Source organism: Molothrus aeneus, unplaced genomic scaffold (assembly GCF_037042795.1).
Source record: "Molothrus aeneus isolate 106 unplaced genomic scaffold, BPBGC_Maene_1.0 scaffold_30, whole genome shotgun sequence".
NCBI classification, from domain to species: Eukaryota; Metazoa; Chordata; class Aves; order Passeriformes; family Icteridae; genus Molothrus; species Molothrus aeneus.
Genome location: NW_027098964.1, coordinates 3,852,701 through 3,875,675, shown reverse-complemented (window position 1 = coordinate 3,875,675; position 22,975 = coordinate 3,852,701). Strand labels below are relative to the sequence as shown.

At 61.1% G+C, this 22,975-nt stretch overlaps 1 protein-coding gene across 1 annotated transcript in view; it reads right to left on the bottom strand.

Moving 5' to 3' along the window:
• Positions 1-21,550, bottom strand: part of HDAC6 (histone deacetylase 6) — a 44,948-nt gene extending 23,398 nt beyond the window's left edge. The window contains exons 1-13 of the mRNA XM_066570346.1: positions 21,507-21,550; positions 21,003-21,110; positions 20,396-20,478; positions 18,066-18,120; positions 17,934-17,974; positions 15,996-16,041; positions 14,044-14,138; positions 10,756-10,833; positions 8,622-8,690; positions 7,053-7,149; positions 4,765-4,830; positions 3,591-3,638; positions 1,879-1,968 (exon numbers count right to left, since the gene is read on the bottom strand). Of these exons, the coding sequence (XP_066426443.1) occupies positions 1,879-1,968; positions 3,591-3,638; positions 4,765-4,830; positions 7,053-7,149; positions 8,622-8,690; positions 10,756-10,833; positions 14,044-14,138; positions 15,996-16,041; positions 17,934-17,974; positions 18,066-18,120; positions 20,396-20,478; positions 21,003-21,110; positions 21,507-21,509 (879 nt within the window). The 5' untranslated portion in view covers positions 21,510-21,550. The remainder of the gene's footprint in view (positions 1-1,878; positions 1,969-3,590; positions 3,639-4,764; positions 4,831-7,052; positions 7,150-8,621; positions 8,691-10,755; positions 10,834-14,043; positions 14,139-15,995; positions 16,042-17,933; positions 17,975-18,065; positions 18,121-20,395; positions 20,479-21,002; positions 21,111-21,506) is intronic.
• Between the last annotated feature and the right edge of the window lie 1,425 nt (positions 21,551-22,975).

Below are 22,975 nucleotides of genomic sequence, written 5' to 3'. Positions count from 1 at the left end.
ATTGCCCTACAGCCCCCTTACCCCCACATCCCCTACAGACCCCTTACCCCACATCCCCTACAGCCCCTGCCTGTATGGCCCCACATACCCTATAGCCCTATAGACCCTATAGCCCTATAGACCCTATAGCCCCCATACCCTATACCCCTATGGCCCCCATACCCTATACCCCTATAGCCCCTATAGCCCCCATACCCTATATCCCTATAGCCCCTATGGCCCCCATACCCCTATGGCCCCCATACCCTATACCCCTATAGCCCCTATGGCCCCCATACCCTATATCCCTATAGCCCTATAGCCCCCATACCCTATACCTCTATACTCCTATAGCCCCCATACCCTCTACCCCTATAGACCCTATAGCCCCCTTACCCCATATCCCCTACAGCCCCTGCCCCTATGGCCCCCATACCCTATATCCCTATAGCCCCTATAGCCCCCATACCCTATACCCTTATAGCCCCTATAGCCCCCATTCCCTATATCCCTATAGCCCCTATAGCCCCCATACCCTATACCCTTATAGCCCCTATAGCCCCCATTCCCTATATCCCTATAGCCCCTATAGCCCCCATACCCTATACCCCTATAACCCCCATACCCTATATCCCTATAGCCCCTATAGCCCCCATACCCTATAGCCCTACAGCCCCTACAGCCCCCATACCCTATATCCCTATAGCCCCTATAGCCCCCATACCCTATAGCCCTACAGCCCCTACAGCCCCCATACCCTATATCCCTATAGCCCCTATAGCCCCCATACCCTATAGCCCTATAGCCCCTATAGCCCCCATACCCTATACCCCTACAGCCCCTACAGCCCCCTTACCCCACATCCCCTATAGCCCCTATAGCCCCCATACCCTATAGCCCTATAGCCCCTATAGCCCCCATACCCTATACCCTTATAGCCCCTATAGCCCCCATTCCCTATATCCCTATAGCCCCTATAGCCCCCATACCCTATAGCCCTACAGCCCCTACAGCCCCCATACCCTATAGCCCTATAGCCCCTATACCCCCACATCCCCTACAGCCCCCTTACCCCACATCCCCTATAGCCCCTATAGCCCCCATACCCTATAGCCCTACAGCCCCTACAGCCCCCATACCCTATAGCCCTATAGCCCCCATACCCTATAGCCCTATAGCCCCTATACCCCCACATCCCCTACAGCCCCCTTACCCCACATCCCCTATAGCCCCTATAGCCCCCATACCCCTCTAGTTCCCACAGTCCCTCTATCCCCCACACTCCCTCCATCCTCTGTATCCCCCATACACATCCCCTATATCTGCTCTATGCCCCACACTCCTACACCCTCCACATTCCCTCCATCCCCTGGATATCCTCCACACCCCCTACACCCCTACACATCCCCTATATCCCCTATAGCCCCCGTACTCCTTTATCCTCCACATTCCTCCCTATCCCCTATACATCCCCCACATCCCTATAACCCCCCACACCCCCCTATACCCCCCACATCCCCCCACACCCCTATACCCCCTATGTCCCCCCATAACCCCCCATATGCCCCCTATATCCCCCATACCCCCCATTCACCCTATACCCCCCATACATCCCCTATACATCCCCTATACCCCCCTATATCCCCTATACCTCCCCTATACCCCCCATACATCCCCTATACCTCCGCCCTATATCCCCCATACATCCCCCATACATCCCCTATACCCCCCATACATCCCCTATACCCCCCATACATCCCCTATACATCCCCTATATTCCCCCATACATCCCCTATACCCCTCATACATCCCCCATACCCCCCCTATACCCCCCATACATCCCCTATACATCCCCCATACCCCCCTATATCCCCCATACGTCCCCCATATCCCCCGTACCTGCAGCAGCAGCAGCAGCCGCCCCCGGCCCAGGGCCGAGAGCAGGTGAGTGAGCAGAGAGAACCCGGCTGGGGACACGCCCAGGGCACCCTGTGGGACCAGAGAGCCTATAGGGACCCTATAGGGACCCTATAGAGAACCCCAGGGCACCCTATGGAGACCCTACAGACACGCCCAGGGCACCCTGTGGGACCAGAGAGCCTATAGGGACCCTATAGGGACCCTATAGAGACCCTATAGAGACCCCCAGGGAACCCTGTGGGACCAGAGACCCCATAGAGACCCTATAGGGACCCTATAGAGACCCTATAGAGACCCCCAGGGAACCCTGTGGGACCAGAGAGCCTATAGGGACCCTATAGGGACCCTATAGGGACCCTATAGAGAACCCCAGGGCACCCTGTGGGACCAGAGAGCCCATAGAGACCCTATAGGGACCCTATAGAGACCCTATAGAGACCCCCAGGGCACCCTGTGGGACCAGAGAGCCCATAGAGACCCTATAGGGACCCTACAGAGAACCTACAGAGAACCTATAGAGAACCCCAGGGCACCCTATAGGGACCCTATAGAGACCCCCAGGGAACCCTGTGGGGATCAGAGACCCTATAGAGACCCTATAGGGACCCTATAGAGACCCTATAGAGAACCCCAGGGCACCCTGTGGGACCAGAGAGCCTATAGGGACCCTACAGGGACCCTATAGAGACCCTATAGAGAACCCCAGGGCACCCTATAGGGACCCTATAGAGACCCTATAGAGAACCCCAGGGCACCCTGTGGGACCAGAGACCCTATAGGGACCCTATAGGGACCCTACAGGGACCCTATAGAGACCCCCAGAGCACCCTGTGGGACCAGAGAGCCTATAGGGACCCTACAGGGACCCTATAGAGACCCTACAGAGAACCCCAGGGCACTCTGTGGGACCAGAGACCCCATAGAGACCCTATAGGGACCCTACAGGGACCCTATAGAGACCCTATAGAGACCCCCAGGGCACCCTGTGGGACCAGAGAGCCCATAGAGACCCTATAGAGACCCCCAGGGCACCCTATGGAGACCCTATAGAGACCCCCAGGGAACCCTGTGGGGATCAGAGACCCTATAGAGACCCTATAGGGACCCCCAGGACACCCTATAGGGATCAGAGACCCTATAGAGACCCTATAGAGACCCCCAGGACACCCTATAGGGATCAGAGACCCTATAGAGACCCTATAGAGACGCTATAGACACCCCGTGGGGATCAGAGAGCCTATGGAGACCCTATAGGGACCCTATAGAAACCCCCAGGGCACCCTGTGGGGACCAGAGACCCTATAGGGACCCTATAGAGACCCCCAGGGCACCCTATAGGGACCCTATAGAGACCCCCAGGACACCCTATAGGGATCAGAGACCCTATAGAGACCCTATAGAAACACTATAGGGACCCTAGAGAGCCCCAGAGACCCCAAGGGAGCCCTGGGTGTGGGGGTGTTACAGACCCTATAGAGACCCCACAGAGACCCCACAGAGACCCAGAGAGACCCCAGAACACCCCAGAGACCCCCCCAGCACCCCATAAACCCCCACCCCCCCCAGACCCCACAAACCCCTCTGAGACCCCCCCGTACCCCCAAATCCCCCCGTACCCCCAAATCCCCCCCGTACCCCCAAATCCCCCCGTACCCCCAAACCCCCCCCGTACCCCCAAATCCCCCCCGTACCCCCAAATCCTCCAGCGAAGCCTCGACCAGGACGAGCTGGGGCTGGAACTGAGGGGACACCACGGGGTCAGGGGATGGGACCCCAAAACCCCACAGGGACCCCAAAACCCCACACAGGGACCCCAAACCCACAGGGTCAGGGGATGGGACCCCAAAACCCCACACAGACCCAAAATCCCCCAACAGGGACCCCAAAACCACAGGGACCCCAAACCCACGGGGTCAGGGGATGGGACCCCAAAACCCCACACAGACCCAAAATCCCCCAACAGAAACCCCAAACCCACAGGAACCACAAAACCACAGGGACCCCAAACCCTCACAGGGACCCCAAACCCACAGGGTCAGGGGAATGGGACCCCAAACCTGCAGGGACCCCAAAACCCCACAGGGACCCCAAACCCACAGGGACCCCAAACCCATGGGGTCAGGGGATGGGACCCAAACCCACAGAGAGACCCCAAAACCCCACAGGGACCCCAAACCCAGCCGGGGTCCCCACACCCACTGACCCCAAAGTCACTCCCAGGGACCCCAGCCCCAAGGAGGGACCCCAGCCCCAAGGAGGGACCCCAACCCCAAGGAGGGACCCCAAACCCCAAAGAGGGACCCGAAACCCCAAGGAGGGACCCCAAACCCAAGGAGGGACCCCAGCCCCAAAGAGGGCCCCCAACCCCAAGGAGGGACCTCAAACCCCAAGGAGGGACCCCAAACCCAAAGAGGGCCCCCAACCCCAAGGAGGAACCCCAAACCCCAAGGAGGGACCCCAGCCCCAAGGAGAAACCCCAAACCCTACAGGGCCCCCAAACCCCAAGGAGGGACCCCAGCCCCAAGGAGAAACCCCAAACCCTACAGGGACCCCAAACCCCAAGGAGGGACCTCAAACCCCAAGGAGGGACCCCAAACCCGAGGAGGGCCCCCAAACCCCAAGGAGGAACCCCAAACCCGAGGAGGAACCCCAAACCCGAGGAGGGCCCCCAAACCCAAGGAGGGCCCCCAAACCCCAAGGAGGGCCCCCAAACCCCAAGGAGGGACCCCAAACCCTACAGGGCCCCCAAACCCCAAGGAGGAACCCCAAACCCTACAGGGCCCCCAAACCCCAAGGAGGGCCCCCAAACCCCAAGGAGGAACCCCAAACCCCAAAGAGGCCCCCCAGCCCCGTGCCGTGCCCCACCTGCAGGGCCATGGGCAGCAGGAGCTGGAAGGCGGCGGCGGCGAAATCGCCATCGGTGACAGCGGCCTGGGGACACGGGGCCACACGGAGCCTGTGGGACCCTACAGGGACCCTATGGGGACCCTACAGACCCTATGGGGACCCTATAGACCCTATGGGGACCCTACAGAGCCCTGGGGACCCTACAGAGCCCCATGAGGACCCTATAGAGCCCCTGGGGACCCTATGGACCCCTAGGAACCCTATAACCCCTACAGACCGGCTGAGGGCCCTAAAGAGCTCAGGAGAGCCCTGTGGACAATCCCCTATAGCCTCCCCACCCCAATAACCCCATACAGCCCCCCATAATCCCCTATAGCCCCTATAACCCCAAAAACCCCATATAGCCCCCCCATAATCCCCTATAGCCCCCCATAATCCCCTATAGCCCCCCACCCCTATAGCCCCCCCATTCCCTATAGCCCCTATATCCTGCATAGCCCCACACCCCAACAGCTCTTCCCTGTCTTCTATATCCCCTATAAACACCCCAAACCCCATAGCCCTACAACTTGTCCCTATAGCCCCATGACCTGCCCCTATAGCCCTGCCCCTATAGCCCCATAACCTGGCCCTGTAGCCCTGGCCCCTACAGCCCCATAACCTGGCCCTATAGCCCTGTCCCTATAGCCCCATAACCTGTCCCTATAGCCCCATAACCTGCCCCTATAGCCCTGGCCCCTACAGCCCCATAACCTGGCCCTATTACCCCATAACCTGTCCCTATAGCCCCGTAACCTGTCCCTATAGCCCCAGCCCCTACAACCCCATAACCTGGCCCTATTACCCCATAACCTGTCCCTATAGCCCCTGTCCCTATAGCCCCCTGTCCCTATAGCCCCCTGTCCCTATTACCCCATAACCTGTCCCTATAGCCCCGTAACCTGCTCCTATAGCCCCAGCCCCTATAACCCCGTAATCTGTAACTATAGGGCCCTACAGGGCTCCTGTAAGGCCCCTGTAACCTGCCCCACATCTCCCATAGAGCCCATAGGTACCTGCTCCCCGTGCAGCTCCACGCTGAACCCCTATGGAACCCCTATAGATCCCCTATGGATCCCCTATGGATCCCCCATAAATCCCCTATGGATCCCCTATACAATCCACAGGCACCTGCTGCCAGCAGAGCTCCATGGTGAACCCCTTCCCTAGATATCCCCTATAGATCCTCTATAGAACTCCTACAGACTCCCATGGATCCCCCATGGATCCCCTATAGATCCCCCATGGATCCCCTATGGATCCCCTATGGATCCCCCATACCTGTTCCCAGTGCAGCTCCACACTGAACCCCTCTCCATCCCCTATAGATCCCCCATAGATCCCCCATAGATCCCCTATAGATCCCCCATGGATCCCCCATAGATCCCCCATGGATCCCCTATAGATCCCCCATAGATCCCCCATAGCTGTTCCCAGTGCAGCTCCACACTGAACCCCTCTCCATCCCCCATAGATCCCCCATAGATGCCCCATAGATCCCCCATAGATCCCCTATAGATGCCCCATAGATCCCCTATAGATCCCCCCTACCTGTTCCCAGTGCAGCTCCACACTGAACCCCTATAGATCCCCCATAGATCCCCCATAGATCCCCCATGGATCCCCTATAGATGCCCCATAGATCCCCCATAGATCCCCTATACATCCCCTATAGATGCCCCATAGATGCCCCATAGATCCCCCATACCTGTTCCCAGTGCAGCTCCACACTGAACCCCTCTCCATCCCCTATAGATCCCCTATAGATGCCCCATAGATCCCCCATAGATCCCCCATAGATCCCCTATAGATCCCCCATAGATCCCCTATAGATGCCCCATAGATGCCCCATAGATCCCCTATAGATGCCCCATAGATCCCCCATAGATCCCCCATGGATCCCCTATAGATGCCCCATAGATCCCCCATAGATCCCCCATACCTGTTCCCAGTGCAGCTCCACACTGAACCCCTCTCCATCCCCTATAGATCCCCCATAGATCCCCCATGGATCCCCCATAGATCCCCCATAGATCCCCCATAGATCCCCCATGGATCCCCCATGGATCCCCCATAGATCCCCCATGGATCCCCTATAGATGCCCCATAGATCCCCTATAGATCCCCCATACCTGTTCCCAGTGCAGCTCCACACTGAACCCCTCTCCATCCCCCATAGATCCCCCATAGATACCCCATAGATCCCCCATAGATCCCCCATAGATCCCCCATAGATCCCCCATAGATCCCCTATAGATCCCCCATACCTGTTCCCAGTGCAGCTCCACACTGAACCCCTCTCCGGGGCCGTCCCCGGCGCTCGGGGGGGGCTCCCGGCCCCGCTGGGCCCCGAAGTACAGAACACTGGGGAGAGACCAGTACGGACCAGTATGGACCAGTACGGGCCGGTACAGATCAGTACGGACCAGTATGGACCGGTACGGACCAGTATGGACCAGTATGGACCAGTACGGGCCGGTACAGATCAGTACGGACCAGTACGGACCAGTATGGACCAGTATGGACCAGTACGGGCCGGTACGGACCAGTATGGACCAGTATGGACCGGTATGGGCTGGTACAGACCAGTACGGACCAGTATGGACCAGTACGGACCAGTATGGGCTGGTACAGACCAGTACAGACCAGTATGGACCAGTACAGACCAGTATGGGCTGGTACAGACCAGTACAGACCAGTACAGACCGGTACGGACCAGTATGGACCAATACAGACCAGTATGGGCTGGTACAGACCAGTACAGACCAGTATGGACCAGTATGGGCTGGTATGGACCAGTACGGACCAGTACGGACTAGACCAGTACGGACCGGTATGGACCAGTATGGACCAATACAGACCAGTATGGGCCAGTACAGACCAGTACGGACCCGTATGGACCAGTACGGACCAGTATGGACCGGTATGGGCTGGTACAGACCAGTACAGACCAGTACAGACCAGTATGGGCTGGTACAGACCAGTACGGACCGGTATGGACCGGTATGGACCAGTACAGACTGGTACGGACCAGTACGGACCAGTACGGACTAGACCAGTACGGACCAGTACGGACCGGTATGGACCAGTATGGACCAATACAGACCAGTATGGGCCAGTACAGACCAGTATGGACCGGCACGGACCAGTACGGACCAGTATGGACCAGTAGACACTGGTACGGACCAGTATACACCAGTATAGACTGGAACGGACCAGTATGGACCAGTATAGATTGGTATGGACCAGTACCAACCAGTATGGACAGATATGGATCGGTACAGACCAGCATGGACCAGTATAGACCGGTATGGACCAGTATAGACCGGTATGGACCAGTTAGGGACCAGTATGGACCAGTACAGACCAGGACCCCCAGTACAGAATGCTGGGGAAGGGGAGAGAGCCTGGGGGACAGCCCAGTATGGACCAGTGCTCCCAGTTTGTCCCCCCAGTGCTCCCAGTATGGCTCCCAGTATGGCCCCAGTATGGCTCCCAGTATGGCCCCAGTATCCCCAGTTTGTCCACCCAATATGGCTCCCAGTATGGCCCCAGTATGGCCCCAGTGCTCCCAGTATGGCCCCAGTGCTCCCAGTTTGTCCCCCCAGTGCTCCCAGTATGGCCCCAGTGCTCCCAGTTTGTCCCCCCAGTGCTCCCAGTATGGCCCCAGTGCTCCCAGTTTGTCCCCCCAGTGCTCCCAATATGGCCCCAGTGCTCCCAGTTTGTCCCCCCAGTGTTCCCAGTATGGCCCCAGTATGGCCCCAGTATGGCTCCCAGCATGGCTCCCAGTGCTCCCAGTTTGTCCCCCCAGTGCTCCCAGTATCCCCAGTACCCACCTGGGGTCCTCCTGGAAGATCCGGGCCAGGCTCCGCCCGGGCCGGGGGCTCCAGTCCACGATCAGGACCCTGGGGGGGGCAGGGCTGGGACCCCAAATACCCCCCAGACACCCCAAAACCACCCAAAACACCCCAAAACCACCCCAAATACCCCCCAGACACCCCAAAAACACCCAAAACACCCCAAAACCACCCCAAATACCCCCCAGACACCCCAAAACACCCCAAACATCCCAAAATCACCCCAAATACCCCCCAGACACCCCAAAAACACCCAAAACACCCCAAAACCACCCCAAATACCCCCCAGACACCCCAAAACACCCCAAAACCACCCCAAATACCCCCCAGACACCCCAAAAACACCCAAAACACCCCAAAACCACCCCAAATACCCCCCAGACACCCCAAAACACCCCAAAACCACCCCAAATACCCCCCAGACACCCCAAAAACACCCCAAACATCCCAAAACCACCCCAAATACCCCCCAGACACCCCAAAAACACCCAAAACACCCCAAACATCCCAAAATCACCCCAAATACCCCCCAGACACCCCAAAAACACCCAAAACATCCCAAAACCACCCCAAAAACCCCCCAGACACCCCAAAAACACCCAAAACACCCCAAACATCCCAAAATCACCCCCCAAAAACCCCAAAACCACCCAAAACCACCCCAAATACCCCAAAACCACCCCAAAAACACCCAAACACCCCAAAACCACCCCAAATACCCCCCAGACACCCCAAAAACACCCCAAACATCCCAAAACCACCCCAAATACCCCCCAGACACCCCAAAATCACCCAAATCCCCCCAGACACCCCAAATACCCCCAAACAACCCCAAAAACACCCAAACCACCCCAAATCCCGCCCAGAAAGTGCCCAATGTGGGGGAGCTGGGACCCCTCAATTCCCCCTGGGACCCCCCCCCTCCCTGCCGTGCCCCCCCCATTGCTGCCCCCCTGCCCCCATTGGTGCCCCCCCCTCCACTGATGCCCCCCCATGATCCCCCCCAGTTTTGCCCCTGCCCCCATTGCTGCCCCCCTGGTTTTGCCCCTTCTCCCCATTGATGCCCCCCTTCCCATTGTTGCCCCCCCCCAGTTTTCCTCCTCCCCCCGTTGTTGCCCCCGCCCGTTGTTGCCCCCCCATAGATGCCCCCCTTCCCATTGTTACCCCTCCCCGGTTTTGCCCCTCCCTCCATTGTTGCCCCCCCGCAGTTTTGCCCCCCCCCCGTTGTTATTGCCCCCCCCGTTGTTATTGCCCCCCCGCTGTTTTTGCCCCCCCGTTGTTATTGCCCCCCCCGTTGTTATTGCCCCCCCCGTGTTATTGCCCCCCCCGCTGTTATTGCCCCCCCGCTGTTATTGCCCCCCCGTTATTGCCCCCCCGTTATTGCCCCCCCGTTGTTATTGCCCCCCCAGTGTTGTTGCCCCCCCCGTTGTTATTGCCCCCCCGCTGTTTTTGCCCCCCCGTTGTTATTGCCCCCCCCGCTGTTATTGCCCCCCCGTTGTTATTGCCCCCCCTGCTGTTATTGCCCCCCAGTGTTATTGCCCCCCCCGCTGTTATTGCCCCCCCATTGTTGTTGCCCCGCCCGTTATTGCCCCCCCCGTTGTTATTGCCCCACCCCAGTGTTGTTGCTCCCCGCTGTTATTGCCCCCCCAGTGTTGTTGCCCCCCGTTGCTGTTGCCCCCTCACCGCTGCCCCCCCGTTATTGCCCCCCCGTTGTTATTGCCCCCCCGTTATTGCCCCCCCCGCTGTTATTGCCCCCCCCATTGTTATTGCCCCCCCCGTTGTTATTGCCCCCCCGTTGTTATTGCCCCCCCGCTGTTATTGCCCCCCCGTTGTTATTGCCCCCCCGTTGTTATTGCCCCCCCCATTGTTATTGCCCCCCCCGTTGTTATTGCCCCCCCGTTGTTATTGCCCCCCCGCTGTTATTGCCCCCCCGTTGTTATTGCCCCCCCCGTTGCTGTTGCCCCCCCCGCTGTTATTCCCCCCCGTTATTGCCCCCCCCGTTGTTATTGCCCCCCCCGTTATTGCCCCCCCGCTGTTATTGCCCCCCCATTGTTGCCCCCCCGTTATTGCCCCCCCGTTGTTATTGCCCCCCCCGTTGCTGTTGCCCCCTCACCGCTGCACCCCGAGCTGTTTCTGCGCCACCCGGGCGGCCACGGCCGCGGGCTGGGGGGGGTCCTGGGGGTCCTGGGGGCTGCGGAGGCACCGGAGAGACCCTGGGGGTCCATAGGGAGCCCCACGGACACCTGGGGAGCCCCATAGAGCCCCATAGAGCCCTATGGAACCCTATGGAACCCCATAGAGCCCTACATACCCCACGGACACCTGGGGAGCCCTATAGAGCCCTATAGAGCCCTATAGAGCCCTATGGAACCCTATAGAGCCCTACATACCCCATGGACACCTGGGGAGCCCTATAGAGCCCCATAGACCCCTATGGAACCCCATAGAGCCCTACATACCCCACGGACACCTGGGGAGCCCTATAGAGCCCTATAGAGCCCTATAGAGCCCTATGGAACCCTATAGAGCCCTACATACCCCATGGACACCTGGGGAGCCCTATAGAGCCCTATGGAACCCTATAGAGCCCTATAGACCCCTGTGGATCCCTATAGAGCCCTACATACCCCACGGACACCTGGGGAGCCCTATAGAGCCCTATGGAACCCTATAGACCCCTGTGGATCCCTATAGAGCCCTATAGAGCTCACAGACCCATAGGGAGCCCCACGGACACCTGGGGAGCCCTATAGAGCCCTATAGAGCCCTATAGAGCCCTATAGACCCCTACATACCCCATGGACACCTGGGGAGCCCCATAGAGCCCCATAGACCCCTATGGAACCCCATAGAGCCCTACATACCCCACGGACACCTGGGGAGCCCTATAGAGCCCTATAGAGCCCTATGGAACCCTATAGAGCCCTACATACCCCACGGACACCTGGGGAGCCCTATAGAGCCCTATAGACCCCTATGGAACCCCATAGAGCCCTATGGAACCCCATAGAGCCCTACATACCCCACGGACACCTGGGGAGCCCTATAGAGCCCTGTGGATCCCTATAGAGCCCTATAGAGCCCACAGACCCATAGGGAGCCCCACGGACACCTGGGGAGCCCTATAGAGCCCCACAGATCCCTGTGGAACCCCTATAGAACCCTATATACCCTAATGGAACCCCATAAACTCCTATGGATCCCTATATACCCCAATAGAACCCCACAGATCCCTCTGGATCCCTATAGAGCCCTATATACCCCAATGGAACCCCACGGACCCCTGTGGGACCCCATAAACCCCAATGGAACCCCACCGACCCCTGTGGGACCCCATAAACGCCTATGGCTCCCTATAGAACCCAATGGAACCCCACAGACCCCTGCGGATCCCTGTGGAACCCTATAGACTTCTATAGAACCCCACAGAACCCTATATACCCCTATAGAACCCCATACGTCCCTGTAGACCCCTATGAATCCATGTGGAACCCCATAGACCTCTACAGACCCCTATAGAACCCCACAGACCCCTATGGAACCCCACAGACCCCTATAGAACCCCACAGACCCCAATGGAACCCCACAGACCCCTATGGATCCCTGTGGAACCCCACAGACCCCAATGGAACCCCACAGACCCCAATGGATCCACAGGGAACCCCACAAACCCCCCCCAACCCCTACAGACCCCATAGGGACCCCCCCGCCCCCAAACCCCCTCCAGCCCTTTTACCCCCCAGACCTCACTGTGACCCCCTGGGCCCCTTTACTGCCCCCCGTGCCCCTTTATTGCCCCGCTGACCCTTTACTGCCCCTCCTTTACTGCCCCCATAACCCTTTGCTGCCCCTGTGCCCCTTTACTGCCCCCGTGCCCCTTTATTGCCCCGCTGACCCTTTACTGCTCCTCCTTTACTGCCCCCGTGCCCCTTTACTGCCCCCCGTGCCCCTTTATTGCCCCGCTGACCCTTTACTGCCCCTCCTTTACTGCCCCTCCTTTACTGCCCCCCGTGCCCCTTTACTGCCCCCGTGCCCCTTTACTGCCCCTCCTTTACTGCCCCTCCTTTACTGCCCCTCCTTTACTGCCCCCCACCCGCACCCCCTTTTTCCCCCTCTCTGCCCCCCGTACCCCATTTCCCCCCCATATCTGATCAGGCCCCCCCCCGTACCCCATTTCCCCCCTGAACCCCATTTCCCCCCCCCCGTACCCCATTTCTCCCCCCCCCGTACCCCATTTTTACCCCCCCCGTACCCCATTTTTGCCCCCCCGTACCTGATCAGGGCCCCCCCATACCCCATTTCTCCCCCCCCGTACCCCAATTTCCTCCCCCCGTACCTGATCAGGGCCCCCCTGTACCCCATTTTTGCCCCCCCGTACCCCATTCCCATGCCCTGTACCCCGTTTTTCCCCCCCCGTACCCCATTTTTGCCCCCCCTGTACCTGATCAGGGCCCCCCCGTACCCCATTCTCCCCCCCGTACCCCATTTTTGCCCCCCCGTACCCCAATTTTCCCCCCCGCACCCCTTTCCCTCCGTACCCCATTTTTCTCCCCCCGTACCCTGTTTTCCCCACACCCGTACCCCATTTCCCCCCCCCGTACCCCATTTTTACCCCCCCCCCCGTACCCAATCAGGGCCGCCCCGTTGCGCAGGGCCCCCCCATACCCCAATTTTCCCCCCCCGTACCCCAATTTTCCCCCCCGTACCCCCTTTTCCCTCCGTACCCCATTTTTGCTCCCCCGTACCCCCTTTCCCCCCCCTGTACCCCGTTTTTGCTCCCCCATGCCCCAGTTTCCTCCCGTACCCCATTTTTGCCCCCCCTGTACCTGATCAGGGCCCCCCGTACCCCATTTCCCCCCCTGTACCCCAATTTCCTCCCCCCGTACCTGATCAGGGCCCCCCTGTACCCCATTTTTGCACCCCCGTACCCCATTCCCATGCCCTGTACCCCATTTTTGCCCCCCCGTACCCCAATTTCCCCTCTCATACCCCATTTTTGCCCCCTGTACCTGCTCAGGGCCCCCCCGTACCCCATTTTTACCCCCCCCGTACCCCATTTTACCCCCCCGTACCCCGTTTTTCCCCCCCCGTACCCCGTTTTTGCCCCCCGTACCCCATTTTTCCCCCCCGTACCCCATTTTAGCCCCCTGTACCCCACTTTTACCCCCTCCGTACCCCGTTTTTGCCCCCCGTACCCCAATTTCCCCTCTCATACCCCATTTTTGCCCCCTGTACCTGCTCAGGGCCCCCCGTACCCCACTTTTACCCCCTCCGTACCCCGTTTTTGCCCCCCCGTACCCCGTTTTTGCCCCCCGTACCCCGTTTTTGCCCCCCCGTACCCCATTTTAGCCCCCTGTACCCCACTTTTACCCCCTCCGTACCCCGTTTTTGCCCCCCGTACCTGATGAGGGCGGCCCCGTTGCGCAGGGCCCCCCCCAGCACCGGCTCCAGCAGCGCCAGCGCCGCCCCCACGGCCCCGCGGGGCCCCGACAGCGCCTGGGGAACCCCGAAATCAGGGGGGGACCCCGAGATCAACGGGGGCACCCCAACATCAACGGGGGGGAACCCCGACATCAACGGGGGCACCCCGAAATCAGGGGGGGAACCCCGAAACAGGGGGGGAACCCCGACATCAGGGGGGGGACCCCGAGGTCGGGGGGGGACCCCGACATCAACGGGGGCACCCCGAGATCAACGGGGGCACCTCGAAATCAGGGGGGGAACCCAACAGCTCCGAGGGGACCCCGAAATCGGGGGGGAACCCCAACATCAACAGGGGGACCCCGAAACAGGGGGGGACCCCAACATCAACGGGGGGACCCCAAAATCAGGGGAGGGAACCCCGACATCAACGGGGGGACCCCGAGATCAGGGGGGAACCCCAACATCAACGGGGGCACCCCAACATCAACGGGGGCACCCCAACATCAACCGGGGGAACCCCAACATCAACGGGGGGACCCCAAAATCTGGGGGGAACCCCAACATCAACGGGGGGACCCCAACATCAACGGGGGGGCCCGAAATCAGGGGAGGGAACCCCAACATCAACGGGGGGAACCCCGAAACAGGGGGACCCCGAACAGCCCCTGGGGAACCCCAACATCAACGGGGGGACCCCAAAACAGGGGGGACCCGAAATCAGGGGGAACCCCAACATCAACCGGGGGGAACCCCTGAAATGAGGGGGGGAACCCTGAAATCGGGGGGGGGACTCAAAAATCAGGGGGACCTTGAGCCCCCTGGGGTACCCCAAAACCAGGGGATGCCCTGAGCCCTCCCCCCCGGCACCCCAAAATCACAGGGGGCCCCAAAACCCCAGGGAGGGGGCAAGACCCCAAAAATGGAACCTGAAATGCCCGGGGGAGACCCCAAAACCCCAGAGGGGAACAGAGGGGATGGGGGGGACCCCAAACTCCTCAGGGAGACCCCAAAACCCCAGAGGGGAACAGAGGGGATGGGGGGGACCCCAAACTCCTCAGGGAGACCCCAAAACCCCCACGGGAGGGACCTCAAAACCCCAGAGGAAAACACAGGGGTTTGGGGGGGCCTCTAACACAGGGGGACCCAAAACCCCCACGGGAGGAGCCCAGAATCAGGGGGGACCCCAAACCCCACAGGGAGACCCCAAACCCCCTCTGGAAAGGAGCCAATCTCAGGGAGACCCCAAAACCCCCATGGGAGGGGTCCCCAAAACCTCAAGGAGAACCCTAAAACCACCCAGGGACCCCCCCAGCTGTTTGGGGGACCCCAAAACCCCCAGTGAGACCCCAAAACCCCTCCCTGAGGGTCCCTGGTGGCTGGGAAGGGACCCCAAACCCTCCTGGGGTCTCAGGGATTTGGGGTCTCAGGGATTTGGGGACCCCAAATTCTCCCAGGGGTCTCAGGATTTGGGACCTCAAACCCTCCCTTGGGGTCTCAGGGATTTGGGGACCCCAAACCCTCCCAGGGGTCTCAGGGATTTGGGGACCCCCCTGACCCCAAACCCTCCCCAAGGGTCTCAGGGATTTGGAAACCCCCCCCTGGGGTCTCAGGGATTTGGGGACCCCCTCAGGACCCCAAATTCTCCCAGGGGTCTCAGGAATTTGGGGACCCCAAACCCTCCTGGGGGTCTCAGGGATTTGGGGATCACCCCGACCCCAAACTCCCCCAAGGGTCTCAGGGATTTGGGGACCCTCCCTGGGGGTCTCAGGCATTTGGGGACCCCAAACCCTCCCGGGAGTCTCAGGGATTTGGGGTCTCAGGGATTTGGGGACCCTCCCGGGGGTCTCACGGATTTGGGGACCCCAAACCCTCCCGGGGGTCTCAGGGATTTGGGGACCCCTCCCGACCCCGCCCTCGGGGGGCGCTCACCGGGCCGGGGCTCTCGGGGGGCTCCAGCTTCGCCACGAACGCGGGGCTGGGGGACCCCAAACCCACCCTGAGGGGGCGGCCTGGGGTCTCCAGAGCCCCCCCAAATCCTGGGGGACCCCCGGGCTCCCCAAACCCCACAGAGACTCCCCAAACCGCCCAGACACCCCCAGTGCTCCCCAAATCCCCCCCAAGCTCCCCCCAAATCCCCCTCAAATCCCCCAAATCCCCCCAAATCCTTGGAAACCCCCCTCATTGCACCCCAAATCCATCCCAACCCCCCCTCCCAGCTGACCCAAATCCCCCCAAAATCCCCCCACCAAATCCCCCCAAATCCCCCAGACCCCCCTCAAATCTTCCCCAGACCCCCCCAAACCCCCCTCAAATCCCCCCCAAATCCCTCCCAGTTCTCCCCCCAAATGCCCCCAAATCTTCCAAATCGCCCTCAAATCCCCCCCAAATCCCTCAAATCCCCCCAAAATCCCACCCAGTTCCCCCCCCTAAATGCCCCCAAATCCCCCAAATCGCCCCCAAATCCCTCAAACCTCCCCCAAATCCCCCCCAAATCCCCTCAACCCCCCCCAAATCCCTCAAATCCCCCCAGTTCCCCCTAAATCACCCCAAATCTTCCAAATCCCCCCAAATCCCCCCAAATCCCCCCCAAATCCCTCAAACCTCCCTGAAATCCCTCAAATCCCCCCCAAATCCCCCAAATCCCTCCCAGTTCCCCCCTAAATGCCCCTAAATCTTCCAAATCGCCCTCAAATCCCCCCAAATCCTCCCCAAACCCCCCAAATCCTCAAACCTCCCCAAATCCCCCCAGTCCCCCCCTAAATGCCCCCAAACCGCCCCAAATCCCCTCAACCCTCCCCAAATCCTTCACACCTCCCCCAAACCCCCCAAACCCCCCAAATCCCCCCCAAAGCCCCTCAACCCTCCCCTAAATGCCCCCAAATCTCCTCAACCCTCCCCCAAACCCCCCCAGTTCCCCCCCAAATCCCCCCAAATGCCCCCAAGCACCCCCAAACCCCCCAAATCCCCCCCAAATCCCTCAAACCTCCCTGAAATCCCTCAAATGCCCCCCAAATCCCACCCAGTTCCCCCCTAAATGCCCCCAAACCCCCAAATCCCCCCAAATCCCTCAAACCTCCCCAATTCCCTCCCAGTTCCCCCCCTAAACGCCCCAAATCCTCCCTAAATGCCCAAACCCCCCAAATCGCCCCAAATCCCCTCAACCCTCCCTAAATGCCCCCAAATCCTTCCCAGTTCCCCCCCTAAATCCCCCAAATCCTCCCCTAAATGCCCCCAAATGCCCCCAAATCCCTCAAACCTCCCCCCAAATCCCCCCAATCCCCCAGTCCCCCCTAAATGCCTCAAATGCCCCCAAACCCCCAAATCCCCCCCAAATCCCTCAAACCTCCCCCCAAATCCCCCAGTTCCCCCCCTAAATGCCCCAAATCGCCCCCAAATCCCCTCAACCCTCCCCTAAATGCCCCCAAATCCCCCCAGTTCCCCCCTAAATGCCCCCAAGTCCTCCCCAAATCCCCTCAAACGTCCCTCAGATCCCCCCCAAATACTCCCCAAACCCCCCCAAATCCCTCAAACCTCCCCCCAAATCCCCCAGTTCCCCCCCTAAATGCCCCCAAATCCCCCTCAAACCTCCCCAAATCCCTCAAACCCCTCAAATTCCCCCCAAACCCCCTCAAACCTCCCCAAATCCCTCAAACCTCCCCCCAAATCCCCCAGTTCCCCCCCTAAATGCCCCCAAATCCTTCCCAGTTCCCCCCCTAAACGCCCCCAAATCCTCCCCTAAACGCCCCCAAATCCTCCCCTAAATGCCCCCAAATGCCTCAAACCTCCCCCAAATCCCCCCAATCCCCCAGTTCCCCCCTAAATGCCCCCAAATCCCCCCCAAATGCCCCCCAAACCCCCGTTCCCCACCTGTGCACCAGCAGCAGCTCCTCGTCGCTGGCCGGGCGGCACTGGGGGGGCACGGGGGTGTCAGGGGGGGTCCCCGAAATCTGCAGGGACCCCCCCAAAGGGGAGGGAGGGGACCCCGAGTTCGGGGCTCACCTGGACGGGGACGCAGCGCTGGAACAGCTCCTGCAGGGCCGGGCCCCCGGGGGGGCTGCGGGGGGACCCCAAAAACACCCGGGGGGACCCCAAAGGTCAGCGGGGACCCCAAAAACACCCGGGGGGACCCCAAAGGTCAGCGGGACCCCAAAAACACCCGGGAACCCCAAAAACACCCGGGGGGACCCCAAAGGTCAGCGGGACCCCAAAAACACCCGGGGACCCCAAAAACACCCGGGAACCCCAAAGGTCAGCAGGGACCCCAAAACACCCCGGGAACCCCAAAAACACCCCAGGGGAACCCAAAGGTCAGCGGGGACCCCAAAAACACCCGCGGGAACCCCAAAAACACCCGGGGGGACCCCAAAGGTCAGCGGGGACCCCAAAAACACCCGCGGGAAACCCCAAAGGTCGGGGGGGACCCCAAAACCACCCCCAGGAACCCCAAAACCACCCCGGGGAACCCAAAGGTCAGCGGGGACCCCAAAAACACCTGGGGGGACCCCAATGGTCAGCGGGGACCCCAAAAACACCCGGGGGGACCCCAAAGGTCAGGGGGAACCCCAAAACCCACCCCGGGGACCCCAAAAACTCCCCCGGGAAACCAAAGGTCAGGAGACCCCAAAAACTGCCCCAGGGACCCCAAACCCCCCCAGGACTCCAGAAACCCCCAGGGACCCCAAAAACCCCCGGGGACCCCAAAATCCCCAGGGCAAACCCAAAACCTCCCCTGGGACCTCAAAGGTTGGGGGGGACCCCAAAACCCCCCCAGGGAACCCATGGGTAAGGGGAGACCCCAAAACCCGCCGGGGGACCCCAAAAACCCGGGGGGAACTCAAAGGTCAAGGGGGGACCCCAAAATCTCCCCGGGGACCCCCAAAGGTCAGGGGGGACCCCAAAGATTGGGGGGGGACCCCAAGAACCCCCCCCAGGACCCCAGAGGGGACCCCAAAAATCCCGGGGGACCCCAAAAACCTCGGGGGGACCCCAAAGGTCAAGGAGGACCCCAAAAACCCCCAGGGACCCCAAACATCACAGGGACCCCAAACACCAGGGGGAATCCCAAAGGTCGGGGGGGACCCCAAAAACACCAGGGGGACCCCAAAACCCCCCCGGGGACCCCAAAGGTCAGGGGGGACCCAAAAACGTCAGGGGGACCCCAGAAACCCCGGGGGGGACCCCAATATTTTGGAGGGGTTGAAAAATGGGGAATTTTGATGGGAATTTGGGGGAAGTTTTGGGGGTTTTGGGGGATTTGGAGGCTCTGGAGGATTTGGGAGACTTTGTGGATTTTGGGGGGTTTAGGGGCTCTGGGAAATTTGGAGGATTTGGGGGATTTGGGGGAATTTGGGAGATTTGGGGGGGATTTGGGGGGGATTTGGGGGGATTTGGGGCATTTAGGGGGGATTTGGGGGGGATTTGGGAGATCTGAGTGGGGACTGGGGGATTTGGGGGCTCCAAGGGATTTGGGGGGATTTCAGGGGATTTTGGGGGCTCTGGGGGATTTGAGGGGTATTTGGGGGGGTATGTGGGGGTTTTTTGGGGGGATTCAGGGGATTTTGGGGAGTATTTGGAGGGGTTTTGGGGAGGATTGGGGGGATTTAGGGGAATATTTGGGGGGGGATTGGGGGAATTTTGGGGAATATTTGGGGGGGTTTGGGCGACGATTCAGGGGATTTTGGGGGTATTTGGGGGGGATTCAGGGGGGGAATTTGTGGGGTTTTTGGGGGGATGTTGGGGGGTTTTTGAGCAGATTCAGGGGATTTTGAGGGTATTTTGGGGGGTATTTGGGCGGGTTTTTGGGGGGATTCAGGAGATTTTGGGGGGTATTTGGGCGGGTTTTTTGGGGGATTCAGGGGATTTTGGGGGGATTTTGGGGGGTATTTGGGGGGATGTTGGGGGATATTTAGGGGGATTCAGGAGATTTGGGGGGATGTTGGGGGGTTTTTGAGCAGATTCAGGGGATTTTGAGGGGTATTTTGGGGGGTATTTTGGGGTTTTTGGGGGGATTCAGGGGATTTTGGGGGGTATTTTGGGGGGTATTTGGGGGGATGTTGGGGGGTTTTTGGGGGGGATTCAGGGGATGTTGGGGGGTATTTGGACGGGTTTTTGGGGGGATTCAGGGGATTTTGGGGGGGATTCAGGGGATGTTGGGGGGTATTTTGGGGGTTTTTGGGGGGATTCAGGGGTTTTTGAGGGGTATTTTGGGGGGTTTCTGAGAAGTATTTTGGGGGCGTTTTTGGGGAGATTCAGGGGATTTTGAGGGGTATTTTGGGGGGTTTTTGGGGTATATTTTGGGGGTATTTGGGGTGGTTTTGGGGTCTCCCTACCGTCCGTCTCCGTGCCCGTTCCCGTGCCCTCCATCTCGGACCAGCCCGGTCCCGGTGGGAGCCGCGGCCTCGGCCCCCAAATCCTGCTCAGGGTGGGGGGGGGGGGGGCAATTGGGGTCTGGGGCTCCTGGGACACCCCAACCCCCCCCCCCAGGAGCCCCCCACCCCCAAAGGGACCCCAAACCCCCCCGGTCCTGAACCACGACCCCACAAACCAGGGGGGCCCCCCCAAAGGGCTCCCGCTGTTCTGGGCCTTCACCAAAAATGCCAAAATTTGGGGTACCCCAGGAACCCCCCAACAGCCCCAAGATTGGGAGCGCCCCACCCAGCACCCCAGGAACCCCCAAACCTCATTTTTGGGGTCCCCTTCCCCCCAATTACCAGCTGCTGAAGCTCCAGCCCCCCACATCCCAGATCCCCCAAACCCCATTTTGGGGTCCCCCATATCCCAGCCCCCCCCCCCCCATTTTTGGGGTCCCCCATATCCCAGCCCCCCCCCCCCCATTTTTGGGGTCCCCCATATCCCAGCCTCCCCCCCCCATTTTTGGGGTCCCCCATATCCCAGCCCCCCCCCTCCCATTTTTGGGGTCCCCCCCCCCCCCGTTACCAGCTGCTGTAGCTCCGCCTCCAGCCCCGCCCTCCGGCCCCGCGCGCGCCCGCGCCGGCGCGCCTGGACCAGCGCCCCCTGCTGGGGGAGCCGCCGCCCCGCGCGGCCCTGGGCGGAGCCACCGTCAGACACGCCCACACAGACCACGCCCACCAATAGCAACGCCCACCGACCTCACCCACTTAAACCCGCCCATAAGAAAGCCACACCCCATGAGCCACGCCCCCCACTGAACGCTCAGGCGCAATGGTAGGTGGGGCCCAGACGGCCACGCCATATTAGGCCACGCCCACTCCACACAGACCACGCCTACCACGTGTCAGCCACATGGCGCCCGGAGGTGTGGGCGTTGTGTGTGACCACGCCCACTTTGTAGCCCCGCCCCCTGTAAGCCCCGCCCCCTCCGCACGCGGACCCCGCTCCATTTCGGGGCGCGAAGTCTCCAGCCACGCCCGTTTAGGCCCCGCCCCCTGCCCCGCCCTGTGCTGGCCCCGCCCCTCTCACCATGGCAGCCGGGGGGGCTCTAGCGGCGCGCGGGGGGGGGCATCGCGGGGGCCTGGGGGGGGACACGGGTTAGGGACAATGGAGGACAATGGGGGGGGACACGGGTTAGGGACAATGGGGGACAATGGGGGGGGGGACACGGGTTAGGGACAATGGGGGACAATGGGGGGGGACACGGGTTGGGGACAATGGCGGGGGGACACGGGTTAGGGACAATGGGGGACAATGGGGGGGACACGGGTTAGGGACAATGGGGGGGACACGGGTTGGGGACAATGGGGGACAATGGGGGGGGGACACGGGTTGGGGACAATGGGTGACAATGGGGGGGGGACACGGGTTAGGGACAATGGGGGGGACACGGGTTAGGGACAATGGGTGACAATGGGGGGGGACACGGGTTAGGGACAATGGGGATAGCGGTGGGAGAATGGGGGGGACACCTGTGGGACACTGGGGGGGACAGGGCGGGGACACGGGCAGGGATACCGGGGGACACGGCTTAGGCGACAATGGGGGACACCGGGGGACAGCGGGGGAGGGGACACGGGGAAGGGGCGGGACACCGAGAGCCTGGGATGGACGCGGGTTTGGGGACACCGGGGGCCACCGTGCGGGGACTGGGGGGGACACGGGGCGGGGCAGAGCCGGGGCGGGGCCGGCACAGCGGGGGCGGGGCGGGCGGGAAACAAACGGGGCCGGAGGGCGGGGGGGCGGGGACGGGGCCGGGAGCTCCTGAGGGGCTCCGGGGGTGCCGGGGAGTCCCGGGAGGGCTCGGGGGGGTTCGGGGGTCCCGGGGGGGTTCGGGGGTCCCGGGCGGAGCCGGAGCCGCCTCACTCACCTGCAGCCCCGCGCGACGCTGGCGCGAGGCGCGCCGTGATGACGTCAAGGGCGGGCGGGGCAGGAGCGAGAGTAAGGGGCGGGGCCATGAGGGGGTGTGGTTTGGTCACGCCTGGGGCGTGGACTCGCGAACAGCGGGGCGGGGCTTAACGGGGCGGGGCTCAGGGAGAGGCGTGGTCCAATTGGGGGCGGGGCCCAATGTGGGGCGGGGCCACCGCTTTACGGGTTGCCATGTTGCCTGTGCTCGTGGGGGCGGCCATATTGGTTTTGCTCATGGAGGCCGCCATATTGGCTGTGGTGATGGCGGGGGGCGCCATGTTGGTTGTGCTCAGGAGGCCGCCATATTGGTTGTGCTCATGGAGGCGGCCATGTTGGCTGTGCTCATGGAGGCCGCCATGTTGTTTGTGCTCGGGGGGGCCGCCATATTGCCCATGCCCCATGGAGGCCGCCATGTTGTTTGTGCTCGGGGGGCCGCCATATTGCCCATGCCCCATGGAGGCCGCCATGTTGTTTGTGCTCGGGGCACCGCCATATTGCCCATGCCCCATGGAGGCCGCCATCTTGGGCCCAACCATTCGTTGCCCACAGTGGGGGAGCCTCTTTAATATGAATTTTTATGGTTCCCCCAA